Here is a 15369-nt window from a genome sequence, read left to right as displayed (position 1 = left end):
CACCCCCGGGGCCATCGTGACACCCTGGTGGCCATCGTGACACCCTGGTGGCCACCATGACACCACCATGACCATCATGACACCCCTGTGGCCATCGTGACAGCCTGGTGGCCACTATGACAACCTCGTGGCCACCGTGTGACCCTGGTGGCTATCACGACACCCTGGTGGCCACCATCACACCACCATGGCCATCGTGACACCCTTCTCGCCACCATGACACCACCGTGGCCACCATGACACCCTTGTGGCCATTGTGACACCCTGGTGGCCACCATCACACCACCATGGCCATCGTGACACCACCATGGCCACCATGACATCCCTGTGGCCATCGTGACACCCTCGTGGCCACCATGACACCACCATGGCCTCTGTGACACCCTTGTGGCCATTGTGACAGCCTGGTGGCCACCGTGACACCATCACGGCCACCATGACACCCTCGTGGCCACCATGACACCATCATGACCATCATGACACCCTTGTGGCCATCATGACACCCTGGTGGCCACCATGAAACCACCATGGCCATCATGACACCTTGTGGCCACCATGGCACCCTCGTGGCCACTGTGTCACCCTCCTGGCCATCGTGACACCCTTGTGGCCATCGTGACACCCTGGTGGCCACCACGACCATGCCGTGGCCACCGTGTCCCCATCCAACCCCCCTCCCACCAGGGACCTGTGTCCTGGTTGGGGGGGGGAGTTACCCAGAATGCACTGGGGTGAAATTTGGGGTGAAAATAAAGGAAGAGAGATAAACCAGGGAGGTGGAGTCGTGGCCGGGGGTGGGGGAGGGGAGCGGAACCAGTGCGGCCCAGTTTGGGACTGGGAGGGGTGGGGAAGGGCCCCGTTGTTTGCTGGGGCACTGGGAGCACTGGGAAGTTGGAACTGGGTTGTAACTGGTTTGGGGGTGGTGGGAACTGGGGGCACTGGGAGCACTGGGAGTTGGAATTGGGGGCACTGGGAGCACTGGGAGTGGGAACTGGGAGCACCGGTGAGTGGGAACTGGGGGCACTGGGAGCACTGGGGAGTGGGAACTGGAGGCACTGGGAGCACTAAGAGTTGGAACTGGGTGCACTGGGAGTGGGAACTCGGAGCACTGGGAGCACTGGGGAGTGGGAACTGGGGGCACTAGGAGTTGGAACTGGGAGCACCGGTAAGTGGGAACTGGGGGCACTGGGAGCACTGGGAGTTGGAACTGGGGGCACTGGGGAGTGGGAACTGGGGGCACTGGGGATTTGGAACTGGAAGCACTGGGAACACTGGGAGTGGGAACTCGGAGCACTGGGAGCACTGGGAGTTGGAACTGGGAGCACTGGGAGCACCGGTGAGTGGGAACTGGGGGCACTGGGAGTTGGAACTGGGGGCACTGGGAGTTGGAAGTGGGGGATAACTGGTTTGGGGTGGTGTGAACTGGGAGCACTGGGATTTGGAACTGGGAGCACTGGGAACACTGGGAGTTGGAACTCGGAGCACTGGGAGCACTGTGAGTTGGAACTGGAGGCACTGGGAGTGGGAATGGGGGGCACTGGGGAGTTGGAACTGGGGGCACTGGGATTTGGAACTGGGAGTACTGGGAGTGGGAACTGGGAGCACTGGGGAGTTGGAACTGGGAGTGGGAACTGGGAGCACTCGGAAGTGGGAACTGGGGGGTAACTGGTTTTGGGGTGGTGTGAACTGGGGGCACTGGGAGCCCTGGGGAGTGGGAACTGGGGGGTAACTGGTTTTGGGGTACAGCTTCCTATTAACAGGCCAATTAATACTAATTAATGACCCATTAACCATCACCTTCCTCCTCCTCCCACCCCCGGCGCTGGGGAAAGCGACTAATTAATCCCCACTAATTAATAGAGCTAATTAATCCTCAGCCAAATCCCTGGACACCTTCCGGTGCCGGTCGCGACGACCACGCCCTAATTAATTACCTAATTAAGGCATTAATTAATTAACGCCGGTCAAGCAGCGGCGCTAATTAGGAGGCGCTGTGAAAGCCCAGGTCGCCTGGGGAAGGTGGGGGGGGACCCTTTGGGGACACGGTGACACGAGGAGGGAAAGCTCGTTAGGGTTAATTAGGCTGCTAATTAGGGGAGCGGGATTGTCCCCTCAAGGGACATCGGGCCCCTTGGGGACAAGGCTTGTCCTGTAGGGTGACAAGTTCATGGGGACCTCAGGGGACATTGTGGGGGGCGCAAGGGGACACTTGGGGACACCTGTTGGCCAGGGGGTGACAATGGTGACGTCTGTCACGTGGGTTGGGGACAGGTGGTTGTCCCCGTGGTGGCATCTGGGGACAAGTGTGGGTGTCCCTGCTGGTGACGTTCATCTGGGCTCCAGCCCTGCCATTGTCCCTTGTCACTGTCACTTGTCACTGTCCCATGTCCCCATCCCTGTCCCTTGTCCCCAGCTCCATCTTGTCCTTGTCCCCATCTTGTCCTTGTCCCCATACATGCCCCTTGTCCCCATCCTTTGTCCCCATCCCCATCCTTTGTCCCCATCCCTTGTCCCCATCCTTTGTCCCCATTCCTTGTCCCCACCCGTGTCCCTTGTCCCTGTCCCTTGTCCCCCTCCCTTGTCCCCACCCCTGTCCCTTGTCCCCAGCCCCATCTTGTCCTTGACCCTTGTCCCCATACTTGTCCCTTATCCCCATACTTGTCCCTTGTCCCCATCCCTTGTCCCCATCCCTTGTCCCCATCCTTGTCCCCATCCCTGTCCCTTGTCCCCATCCCTGTCCCTTGTCCCCATCCCCTGTCCCTTGTCCCCACTCCTGTCCCCAGGGTCCCCAACCTTTGTCCCTTGTCCACAGCCCTGTCCCTTGTCCCCATCCCTTGTCCCCACCCCCGTCCCTTGTCCCCATCCCTGTCCCTTGTCCCCCTCCCTGTCCCTTGACCCTGTCCCTTGTCCCCCTCCCTTGTCCCCACCCCTGTCTCTTGTCCCCAGCCCCATCTTGTCCTTGTCCCTTGTCCCCATACTTGTCCCTTGTCCCCACACTTGTCCCTTGTCCCCATCCCTTGTCCCCACCCCTGTCCCTTGTCGCCCTCCCTGTCCCTTGTCCCCATTCCTTGTCCCCATCCTTTGTCCCTTGTCCCCATCCCTTGTCCCCACCCCTGTCCCTTGTCCCCAGCCCCACCTTGTCCTTGTCCCTTGTCCCCATACTGGTCCCTTGTCCCCATCCCTTGTCCCCACCTTGTCCCCATCCCTGTCCCTTGTCCTCATCCCACCCTGTGTCCCCCTCCCTGTCCTTTGTCCCCATCCCTGTCCCCAACCCCATCCCTTGTCCCCAGCCCCATCTTGTCCCCATCCCTTGTCCCCATCCCTTGTTCCCATCCCTGTCCCTTGTCCCTATATTTGTCCCTTGTCCCTACCCCTGTCCCTTGTCCCCACTCCTGTCCCTTGTCCCCATCCCTTGTCCCCCTCCCTGTCCCTTGTCCCTGTCCCTTGTCCCCCTCCCTTGTCCCCACCCCTGTCTCTTGTCCCCAGCCCCATCTTGTCCTTGTCCCTTGTCCCCATACTTGTCCCTTGTCCCCACACTTGTCCCTTGTCCCCATCCCTTGTCCCCACCCCTGTCCCTTGTCCCCCTCCCTGTCCCTTGTCCCCATTCCTTGTCCCCATCCTTTGTCCCTTGTCCCCATCCCTTGTCCCCATCCCTGTCCCTTGTCCCCCTCCCTGTCCCTTGTCCCTGTCCCTTGTCCCCCTCCCTTGTCCCCACCCCTGTCTCTTGTCCCCAGCCCCATCTTGTCCTTGTCCCTTGTCCCCATACTTGTCCCTTGTCCCCACACTTGTCCCTTGTCCCCATCCCTTGTCCCCCTCCCTGTCCCTTGTCCCCCTCCCTGTCCCTTGTCCCCATTCCTTGTCCCCATCCTTTGTCCCTTGTCCCCATCCCTTGTCCCCACCCCTGTCCCTTGTCCCCCTCCCTGTCCCTTGTCCCCATTCCTTGTCCCCACCCCTGTCTCTTGTCCCCAGCCCCATCTTGTCCTTGTCCCTTGTCCCCATACTTGTCCCTTGTCCCCACACTTGTCCCTTGTCCCCATCCCTTGTCCCCATCCCTTGTCCTCATATTTGTCCCTTGTCCCCACTCCTATCCGTTGTCCCTATCCCTTGTCCCTATCCCCGTCCCTTGTCCCCATCCCTTGTCCCCATCCCTTGTCCCCATCCCTTGTCCCCATCCCCTGTCCCTTGTCCCCACTCCTGTCCCCAGGGTCCCCAACCTTTGTCCCTTATCCCCACCCCTGTCACTTGTCCCCCTCCCTGTCCCTCGTCCCCATCCCCATCCCTTGTCCCCATATTTGTCCCTTGTCCCCATCCCCATCTCTTGTCCCCACTCTGGTCGCCAGGGTCCCCAACCTTTTTCCCTTGTCCCTATCTTGTCCCCGTCCCTTGTCCCCATCTCTTGTCCCCACCCCGTCCCCACGGTCCCCAACCCGAACCCTCCTCCCCGCCGCCACCTCCTCGTCCCCAAACCTGTCACCCCAGTTCCCGGCCGGTGACAAAACGATCCGGCTTGGGGACACCGGGATGGGGACACGGGGACATGTGGCAGGAGGTGCCACCCCCACCCGCAGCTTTGGGGACCCGGAGGTGTCACCGAGGCCACCGGGGGCGGACGGACAGACAGACAGACAGACGGAGGGTGGGGACAGGGTGGGGGAGCCCCGGGGACTTCCTGCTCGGTGTCACCGCCGGGAGGTGACCCCGGTGACACCGGCCAATCGGGGCCACCCACGCCTTTGGGGTCCCCACCCCACCCGTTTTGGCCCCACCCACCCTGAGGCCCCGCCCCCTCATTAAGTGATTCTGGGGAAACTGAGGCACGTTTGGCCCCACCCCCAATTTGGGGTCCCTAACCCGCAATTTGGGGTCCCCCTCCCCCAACTTGGGGTCCCCTCCCCACTTTTTTGGGGTCCCAGTGTCTGGGGGTGAACTGGGATGGGATGGTACTGGGAGGGCACTGGGAGGCACTGGGAAGGCACTGGGAGACACTGGGAAGGCACTGGGAGACACTGGGAAGGCACTGGGAGATACTGGGAGGCACTGGGAGGAACTGGGAAGGCACTGGGAGGAACTGGGAAGGCTCCAGGATGTACTGGGAGGCACTGGGAGACATTGGGAAGGTCCTGGTCCAGCACTGGGAGACACTGGGAGGCACTGGGAGTGAAAGGAAGGGCACTGGGAGATACTGAGAGCACTGGGAAGGCTCCAGGGTGGTACTGGGAGCACTGGGAGCAGTGGGAAGGCTCCGGGGTTTTACTGGGAGCACTGGGAAGTACTGGGAGCACTGGGAAGGCTCCAGCCTGTTACTGGGATCACTGGGAAGGCTCCAGGGTTGTACTGGGAGCACTGGGAGCACTGGGAAGGCTCCAGGGCTTTACTGGGAGCACTGGGAAGGCTCCAGGTTTGTACTGGGAGCACTGGGAAGGCTCCAGGCTGTTACTGGGATCACTGGGAAGGCTCCAGGGTTGTACTGGGAGCACTGGGAAGGCTCCAGGCTGTTACTGGGAGCACTGGGAAGGCTCCAGGTTTGTACTGGGAGCACTGGGAAGGCTCCAGGCTGTTACTGGGAGCACTGGGAAGGCTCCAGGGTTTTACTGGGAGCACTGGGAAGGCTCCAGGGTTGTACTGGGAGCACTGAGAAGGCTCCAGGGTTTTACTGGGAGCACTGGGAAGGCTCCAGGCTGTTACTGGGAGCACTGGGAAGGCTCCAGGGTTTTACTGGGAGCACTGGGAAGGCTCCAGGCTGTTACTGGGAGCACTGGGAAGGCTCCAGGGTTTTACTGGGAGCACTGGGAAGACTCCAGGCTGTTACTGGGAGCACTGGGAAGGCTCCAGGTTTGTACTGGGAGCACTGGGAAGGCTCCAGGGTTTTACTGGGAGCACTGGGAAGGCTCCAGGCTGTTACTGGGAGCACTGGGAAAGCTCCAGGGTTGTACTGGGAGCACTGGGAAGGCTCCAGGGTTGTACTGGGAGCACTGGGAAGGCTCCAGGGTTTTACTGGGAGCACTGGGAAGGCTCCAGGCTGTTACTGGGAGCACTGGGAAGGCTCCAGGGTTTTACTGGGAGCACTGGGAAGGCTCCAGGGTTGTACTGGGAGCACTGAGAAGGCTCCAGGGTTTTACTGGGAGCACTGGGAAGGCTCCAGGCTGTTACTGGGAGCACTGGGAAGGCTCCAGGGTTTTACTGGGAGCACTGGGAAGGCTCCAGGCTGTTACTGGGAGCACTGGGAAGGCTCCAGGGTTTTACTGGGAGCACTGGGAAGACTCCAGGCTGTTACTGGGAGCACTGGGAAGGCTCCAGGTTTGTACTGGGAGCACTGGGAAGGCTCCAGGGTTTTACTGGGAGCACTGGGAAGGCTCCAGGCTGTTACTGGGAGCACTGGGAAAGCTCCAGGGTTGTACTGGGAGCACTGGGAAGGCTCCAGGGTTGTACTGGGAGCACTGGGAAGGCTCAAGGCTGTTACTGGGAGCACTGGGAAGGCTCCAGGGTTTTACTGGGAGCACTGGGAAGGCTCCAGGGCTGTCACTGGGAGCACTGGTGCCACCCCCCCTCACCCCCCGCGGTGGGCGTGGCCAGGCGTGGCCCCGCCCCCTCAGCGGGCGCCTCCCGGTCCCTCCCGGGGCCCGCGGGGATTTAAGGGGCCCGATCCGGCGCTGCCTGCTCAGCCTCCTCCTCCTCCCGCCGCCATGGAGCAACTGCTGCCGCTGCTGCTGCTGCTCACTGGTGAGCACTGGGAGCACTGGGAGCCGCTGGGGGGCACTGGGAGGGGATTGGGGGGAACTGGGAGGGCACTGGGGGGCACTGGGAAGGCACTAGGGGGAACTGGGAGGGAACTGGGAGGCATTGGGAAAGCACTGGGAGGGACTGGGGTCACTGGGAGCAACTGGGAGGGGATTGGGGGGAACTGGGAGGGGGCTGGGGGGCACTGGGAGGCACTGGGAGGGGATTGGGGGGAACTGGGAGGGAACTGGGGGACACTGGGAGGCATTGGGAAGGCACTGGGAGGGACTGGGAGCACTGGGAGCGACTGGGAGGGGATTGAGGGGAACTGGGAGGGGACTGGGGGGCACTGGGAGGCACTGGGGAGGTGCTATGGGGCACTGGGAAGGAGCTGCGGGGCACTGGGGGGAACTGGGGGTAAAACTGGGAGGGAACTGGGAGGGGACTGGGGACACTGGGAGGCACTGGGAGGGGACTGGGGGACACTGGGAGGCACTGGGGAGGTGCTATGGGGCACTGGGAAGGAGCTGCGGGGCACTGGGGGAACTGGGGGTAAAACTGGGAGGGAACTGGGAGGGGACTGGGGACACTGGGAGGCACTGGGAGGGGACTGGGGGACACTGGGAGGCACTAGGAGGCACTAGGGGGCACTGGGAGGTGACTGGGGGACACTGGGAGGCATTGGGAAAGCACTGGGAGGGACTGGGGGGGTCACTGGGAGGGAACTGGGGGTCACTGGGAGGCATTGGGAAAGCACTGGGAGGGACTGGGGTCACTGGGGGGGAAGCTGGGAAAGAACTGGGGGTCACTGGGAGGGACTGGGAGGCACTGGAGGGAACTGGGAAGGCGCTAGGGGGCACTGGGTGGGAAGCTGGGGGTAACTGGGAGGTGACTGGGGACACTGGGAGGAACTGGGAAAGCACTGGGAGGAACTGAGAGGGACTGGGGGGAACTAGAGGCAACTGGGAGGCACTGGGGGGCACTGGGAAGGTGCTGTGGGGCACTGGGAGGGGACTGGGGGGGCACTGGAGGGCACTGGGAGGCACTGGGGGGAACTGGAAAGCACTGGGAAGGACTTGGGGAGCACTGGGAGGGTACTGGTGGGTGCTAGGAGGGCACTGGGTGTTACTGGGATGGAACTGGGGAGCACTGGGGGCTGCTGGGAGACAGACTGGGAGGCACTGGGGAGTGCTGGGAAGGAGCTGCAGGTGAACTGGGGACACTGGGAGGCAGCAGGATCATACTGGTGTGGGTGAGAGGAGGTACTGGGAAGCACTGGGAGCACTGGTCGGGCATGGAAAGGAATGAGTGGGCAGTGGAGGGTACTGGGAGGGTACTGGGAAGGAGCAGGATGTGAACTGGGGGCACTGGGAGCAAACTGGTAGCACGTGGGAAGGAATGAGGAAGCACTGGGAGGTGCTGAGGGATACTGGGAGGGGACTGGGAGGCACTGGAAAGGCACTGGGAGGGAACTGGAGGCTACTGGGAAGAGCTGGCAGGTGGTGGGAGGAAATGGGGTGATACTGGGGAGCACTGGGAAATAACTGCAAGGTGCTGGGTGGGTACTGCAGGGCACTGGGATGCACTGGGAAGGGACTGGAGGGCACTGGGATGGGACTGGAGGGCACTGAGAGGCACTGGGAAGGGAATGAGAAGGAACTGGAGGGCACTGGGATATACTGGGAAGGGACTGGCAGGCACTGGGATGCACTGGGAAGGCACTAGAGGGCACTGGGGGGCACTGGGAGACACTGGGAAGGGAATGAGAAGGAACTGGAGGGCACTGGGACATACTGGGAAGGGACTGGCGGGCACTGGGAGTCACTGGGACATGCTGGGAGTCACTGGGACACACTGGAGGGCACTGGGAGGCACTGGGACACGCTGGGAGTCACTGGGATGCACTGGGAAGAAACTGGGGGGCACTGGGATGTACTGGGACACACTGGGGGGCACTGGGAGGCACTGGGGGGCACTGGAACACACTGGGACACCCTGGGGGCCACTGGGATGCACTGGGACACACTGGGAGGCACTGGGGGGCACTGGGGGGCACTGGGATGTACTGGGAGGCACTGGGACACCCTGGGGGGCACTGGGATGTACTGGGAGGCACTGGGAGGCCCTGACCCCCGGCGCCCCCCAGCGGCCGCGGGGGACGAGACGCGCATCGTGCACGGAGACGAGTGTCCCAAGAGGCGCCACCCGTACCAGGTGGTGCTGCTGGGACCCCAGCGCAACATCCACTGCGGGGGGGTCCTGCTGGGGCGCCGCTGGGTGCTGACCGCCGCCCACTGCAACACCCAGAGGTGCGTGGGGCGGGGGGTCGGTGGGGTGGAGAAGGTCAGTGGGGGTGGAGAACGTCAATGGGGGTGGAGAACGTCAATGGGGGTGGAGAACATCAATGGGGTGAATGTTGGTGGAGAACATCAATGGGGGTGGAGAACGTCAATGGGGTGAATGTTGGTGGAGAACATCAATAGGGGTGAAGGTCAGTGGGGGTGGAGAAGGTCAATGGGGGTGAAGGTCAATGGGGTGAAGGTCAATGGTGGAGGAACTCAATGGTGGTGGAGGTCAGTGGGGGTGGAGAAGGTCAGTGGGGGTGGAGAAGGTCAGTGGGGGTGAAACTCAACGGAGGTGGAGAAGGTCGATGGGGGTGGTGAAGGTCAGTGGGGGTGGAGAAGGTCAATGGGGGTGAAACTCAATGGAGGTGAAGGTCAATGGTGGAGGAACTCAATGGTGGAGAATGTTGGAGAAACTCAATGGTGGTGGAGGTCAATGGGAGTGGAGAAGGTTAATGGGGGTGGAGAAGGTCAATGGGGGTGAATGTTGGTGGAGAACATCAATGGGGGTGAAGGTCGATGGTGGAGAAGGTCAATGGGGGGTGAAGGTCAGTGGTGGAGGAAATCAATGGTGGAGAATGTTGGAGAAGGTCAATGGGGATGGAGAAGGTCCATGGGGGTGAAGGTACAAGGTGGAGAAGGTCAATGGTGGAGAAGGTCAATGGAGGTCAAGGTCCAAGGTGGAGAAGGTCAATGGAGGTCAAGGTCCAAGGTGGAGAAGGTCAGTGGGGGTGGAGAAGGTCAGTGGGGGTGGAGAACGTCAGTGGGGGTGAAACTCAATGGGGGTGAAGGTCGATGGTGGAGAAGGTCAATGGGGGGTGAAGGTCAATGAGGGGTGAAGGTCAGTGGTGGAGGAACTCAATGGTGGAGAATGTTGGAGAAACTCAATGAGAGTGGAGAAGGTCAATGGGGGTGGAGAAGGTCAATGGGGGTGAATGTTGGTGGAGAACATCAATGGGGGTGAAGGTCAGTGATGGAGAAGGTCAGTGGGGGTGGAGAAGGTCAATGAGAGTGGAGAACGTCAATGGGGGTGAAGGTCAATGGGGGTGAAGGTCAACGGGGGTGAAGGTACAAGGTGGAGAAGTTCATTGGTGGAGGAACTCAATGGTGGAGAACATTGGAGAAACTCAATGGTGGTGGAGGTCATTGAGGATGAAGGTCAATGGGGGTGGAGAAGGTCAGTGGGGGTGGAAAAGGTCAGTGGGGGTGGAGAAGGTCAATGGGGGTGAAGGTCCAAGGTGGAGAAGGTCAATGGGGGCGGTGAAGGTCAATGGCGGTGAAGGTCAATGGGGCTGAAGGTCCAAGGTGGAGAAACTCAATGGGGGCGAAACTCAATGGTGGAGAAACTCAGTGGTGGAGAATGTTGGTGGAGAAGGTTGATGGTGGAGAAGGTGAACAGTGGAGAAGGTCAAAGGTGGAGAATGTTGGTGGAGAAGGTCAATGATGGAGAAGGTCAATGTTGGGCAACCCCATTGGTGGAGAAGGTCCAAGGTGGAAAAACTCAATGGTGGAGAAACTCAGTGGTGGAGAATGTTGGTGGAAAAGGTCAATGATGGAGAAGGTCAATGTTGGGGAACCCCATTGGTGGAGAAGGTTAAAGGTGGAGAAACTCAATGATGGAGAGTGTTGGTGGAGGAGGCCAGTGGTGGTGAAGGTTAAGAGTGGAGAACCCCAATGGTAGAGAAGGTCGGTGGTGGAGAACCCCAATGGTGGAGAACCCCAATGGTAGTGAAGGTGAACGGTGGATAATATCAACGGTGGAGAACATCAACAATGGAGAAGGTCATGGTGGTGAAGGTCAATGGTGGAGAACATCAACAATGGAGAAAGTCAATGGTGGAGAACATCAACAATGGGGAAGGTCAACGGTGGAGAAACCCAATCATGGAGAACGTCAATGTTGGGGAACATCAGTGGTGAAGAACATCAACAGTGGAGAACAACAGTGCTGGAGATGGTCATCGTGGGGGTGTCTCCAGCTCAGGGCCTCCTCCCCACTTCAGCCAGCTGGCCACCAGCACCACCCACTTGGGCTCCCAGAAGGACCTTCTGGTGTCCTGAGCTTCTCCTGGCCAAGTCCAAGTTCACGGGAAGGACCTGCCACAAAAATGGAGAAGAAACCCCAGATTTTAGGGTTTCTTTGGGTGGATTGGAGCTGGTTCTTCTCCAGGTTGGGCTGGACCACGGAGGACTCACATTGGCCAACTCTTTGCTTGACCTGCCTCAATTTCCCCCTCCATGGATGACAGGAGAAGCTTCATATCTTACTTCTTGGTGGCTTCTCCCACCCTCCACTGTGTGGACCTTCCATGGTGTCGTGTCCACCAGAGAACCTCACCATGGTCTTTTCTCCACCCCATGGACCTTCCATGGTGCCATGTCCACTGGAGAACCTCACCATGGTCCTTCCATGGACCTTCCATGGTGCCACGTCCACCAGAGACCTCACCGTGGTCTTCTCTCCACCCCCTGGACTTCTCTTGGTGCCACGTCCACCGGAGAACCTCACCATGGACCTTCCATGGTGCCACGTCCACCAGAGAACCTCACCATGGTCCTTCCATGGACCTTCCATGGTGCCACAGCCACCAGAGAACCTCACCATGGTCCTTCCATGGACCTTCCATGGTGCCACAGCCACCAGAGACCTCACCGTGGTCTTCTCTCCACCCCATGGACTTCTCTTGGTGCCACGTCCACCGGAGAACCTCACCATGGACCTTCCATGGTGCCACGTCCACCAGAGAACCTCACCATGGTCCTTCCATGGACCTTCCATGGTTCCACAACCACCAGAGAAAGTCACCATGGTCTTGTCTCCACCATGTGGACCTTCCATGGTTCCATGTTCACCAGAGAACCTCACCATGGTCTTTTCTCCACCCCATGGACCTTCCGTGGTGCCACGTCCACCAGAGAACCTCACCATGGACCTTCCATGGACCTTCCATGGTGCCACAGCCACCAGAGAACCTCACCATGGTCTTGCCATGGACCTTCCATGGTGCCACGTCCACCAGAGAACCTCATCATGGACCTTCCATGGCGCCACGTCCACCAGAGAACCTCACCATGGGCCTTCCATGGACCTTCCATGGTGCCATGTCCACCAGAGGACCTCACTGTGCTCTTCTCTCCCCCAGCTCCATCCCCATCCGCATGGGCGACCACAGCTTGAAGACCAAGGAGGGGACGGAACAGTGTGTCAACTCAGCCAAGGCCTTTGTCCACCCCAACTATGACCCCACCAGCCATGACAGCGACATCATGCTCCTCAAGCTCCAGAAGCCCGTGCACTTCACCGAGAACGTCCAGCCGGTGGCCCTGCCCAAGCGTTGTCCACCCCCCAACACCAAGTGCATCGTCTCGGGCTGGGGGAGCACCAGCAGCCCTGAAGGTGGGTGGAGACACCTCCTTGCACCTCATTGGGGGGGGTCATCTTGGTGTCTTGGGGTCATCTTGGTGTCTTGGGGACATCTTGGTTTCTTGGGAATGTAAGAGCATCTTGGGGACATCTCAGCGTCTTGGGAAGATTTCAGTACCTTGGGGACATCTCGGCATCTTGGGGACATCTCAGCATCTTGGGGGCATCTTGGCATCTTGGGGTCAACTTGGCACCTTGGGGACATCTCAGTACCTTGGGGACATTTCATTACCTTGGGGGCATCTTGGTTTCTTGGGAATGTAAGAGCACCTTGGGGGCATCTCGGCGTCTTGGGGGCATCTCAGCGTCTTGGGGACATCACAGCAGCTTGGGGGCATCTTGGTTTCTTGGCAACGTAAGAGCATCTTGGGGACATCTCGGCATGTTGGGGACATTTCAGTACCTTGGGGTCATCTTGGCATCTTGGGGTCATCTTGGCTTCTTGGGGGCATCTCAGCACCTTGGAGATATCTCGGTGTCTTGGGGACATTTCAGCATCTTGGGGGCATCTGGGCTTCTTGGGAATGTAAGAGCACCTTGGGGGCATCTCGGCGTCTTGGAGGCATCTCGGCGTCTTGGGGGCATCTTGGCATCTTGGGGACATCTCGGAGTCTTGGGGGCATCTCAGTACCTTGGGGACATTTCATTACCTTGGGGGCATCTTGGTTTCTTGGGAAAGTAAGAGCACCTTGGGGTCATCTTGGTGTCTTGGGGACATCTCAGCAGCTTGGAGATATCTCAGCATCTTGGGGTCATCTTGGCATCTTGGGGACATCTCGGTGTCTTGGGGACATTTCATCATCTTGGGGGCATCTTGGCTTCTTGGGAATGTAAGGGCATCTTGGGGACATTTCAGTACCTTGGGGTCATCTTGGTGTCTTGGGGGCATCTTGGCATCTTGGGGACATCTGGGCGTCTTGGGAACATTTCAGTACCTTGGGGGCATCTTGGTATCTTGGGGTCATCTCTGTGTCTTGGGGCATCTTGGGGACATCTCAGTGTCTTGGGGACATCTCAGCATCTTGGAAATATATTAGTACCTTGGGGACATCTCAGTACTTTGGGGGCATCTTGGTTTCTTGGGAATGTAAGAGCACCTTGGGGGCATCTCAGCACCTTGGGGGCATCTCAGCGTCTTGGGGACATCTCGGCATCTTGGGGACATCTCGGCGTCTTGGGGTCATCTCGGCGTCTTGGGGTCATCTCGGTATCTTGGGGTCATCTCGGTATCTTGGGGACATCTCGGCATCTTGGGGACATCTCAGTACCTTGGGGGCATCTTGGTGTCTTGGGGGCATCTCAGCATCTTGGGAACATCTTGGTGTCTTGGGGACATCTTTGGGGAGCCTCCAACCCCCCTCCAGCGTGGCCAGTTGGCTCCCACCTCAATGTCCCCTCCTCCCCGTGTCCCCCTGGCCCCCGTGTCCCCCTGTCCCCAGGGTTCTTCCCCGACGTCCTCCAGTGCGGGCTGGTCTACACCATCTCCAACGAGGAGTGCACCAAGCTCTACCCCAAGGGCATCACCAAGAACATGCTCTGCGCCGGCGCCACCACGGAGGGCACTGACTCCTGCCAGGTACGGCTGGTAGCACCCAGAGGTCCACAGAGCACCCAGGGGTCCCTCTGGTGGCCTCACCCCATGGGGGTGGTCCCGGTGGCCCCATCTACCCCAAAGGAGAAGAACTTGGGGGGTGGTGGGGACGTCACTTGGCGTTGAGGACCAGTAGAAGACTCCATGGAGGGTTGGGGACATAGGAAGCTCTAGGGACACCCATAAGGACCATGGGGACCTCTGGGTGCTATGGGGACCCCCTGGGTGCTATGAGGACCTCTGGGTGCTATGGAGACCTTCTGGGTGCTATAGGAACCACTCAGGGTCCGTAGGTTCTATAGTGACCTGCTGGGTGCTATAGGGACCCTCTAATTGCTGTGGGGACCTCCTGGGTGCTATGGGGACCTCCTGGGTGCTATAGGGACCCCTCCCTCATTGGCTGTGGTGGTCTCTATGCCCTCACCCCATTGGCCATGGTCATCTCTATACCTTGACCCCATAGGCCGTGATGGTCTCCATGGCTCACCCCATTGGCCATGATGGTCTCCATGCCCTCACCCCATTGGCCGTGATGTTCTCCATGGCTCACCCCATTGGCCACGATGGTCTCCATGACTCAACCCATAGGCCATGATGGTCTCCATTGCTCAACCCATAGGCCATGATGGTCTCCATGCCCTCACCTCATTGGCCATTGTGGTCTCCATGGCTCACTCCATTGGCCATGGTGGTCTCCATGCCTTGACCCCATACCCTATTGACCCCATTGGCCGTGGTGGTCTCCATGGTTCACCCCATTGGCCATCGTGGTCTCCATGCCTTGACCCCATAGGTCCTGTTGGTCTCCATTCCCTCACCCCATTGGCCATGATGGTCTCCATGCCTTGACCCCATAGGCGATGATGGTCTCCATGGCTCACCCCATCGGCCATGGTGGTCTCCATGGCTTGCCCCATTGGCCATGATGGTCTCCATGGCTCACCCCATTGGCCATGGTGGTCTCCGTGACTCACCCCATTGACCATGGTGGCCTCCATGTCCTACCCCATAGGCCGTGTGTTGTCTAATGGAGACCGATGGGTTGTGAGCCCTCCCCGTGGGGTAGAGTTGGACCGGTTTGGTCACCCCAACCCTGGTGCCACCTCCTGAGGTTGGTTCTTGTCCCCCCCCAGGGTGACTCCGGAGGTCCCTTGGTGTGCCGGGACGAGCTGCAGGGCATCGTGTCGTGGGGCATGCAGGTGTGCGGGCAGCGCGGCAAGCCGGGCGTCTACACCCGCGTCTGCGAGTTCACCTCCTGGATCCACAGCACCATGAAGAACAACGGCCGCGACTGA

The 15369-nt window shown here is 59.8% G+C and overlaps 1 protein-coding gene across 1 annotated transcript; it reads left to right on the top strand.

The window, feature by feature from the left end:
* Window positions 1–6683: 6683 nt before the first annotated feature.
* On the top strand, window positions 6684–15369 carry LOC309450770 (kallikrein-6-like; the record flags this gene model as incomplete). The annotated part of the gene is made up of 5 exons (XM_082073913.1): window positions 6684–6720; window positions 8864–9026; window positions 12203–12456; window positions 13923–14059; window positions 15208–15369. 5 exons carry the CDS (start codon window positions 6684–6686, stop codon window positions 15367–15369), a joined length of 753 nt encoding a protein of 250 aa, XP_081930039.1.

The sequence above is a fragment of the Streptopelia decaocto genome (assembly GCF_964273445.1).
Source record: "Streptopelia decaocto genome assembly, chromosome: 28".
Classification (NCBI taxonomy): domain Eukaryota; kingdom Metazoa; phylum Chordata; class Aves; order Columbiformes; family Columbidae; genus Streptopelia; species Streptopelia decaocto.
The sequence above is the reverse complement of the archived record's forward strand: the minus strand, read 5'-3'. Positions and strand labels throughout refer to the sequence as shown.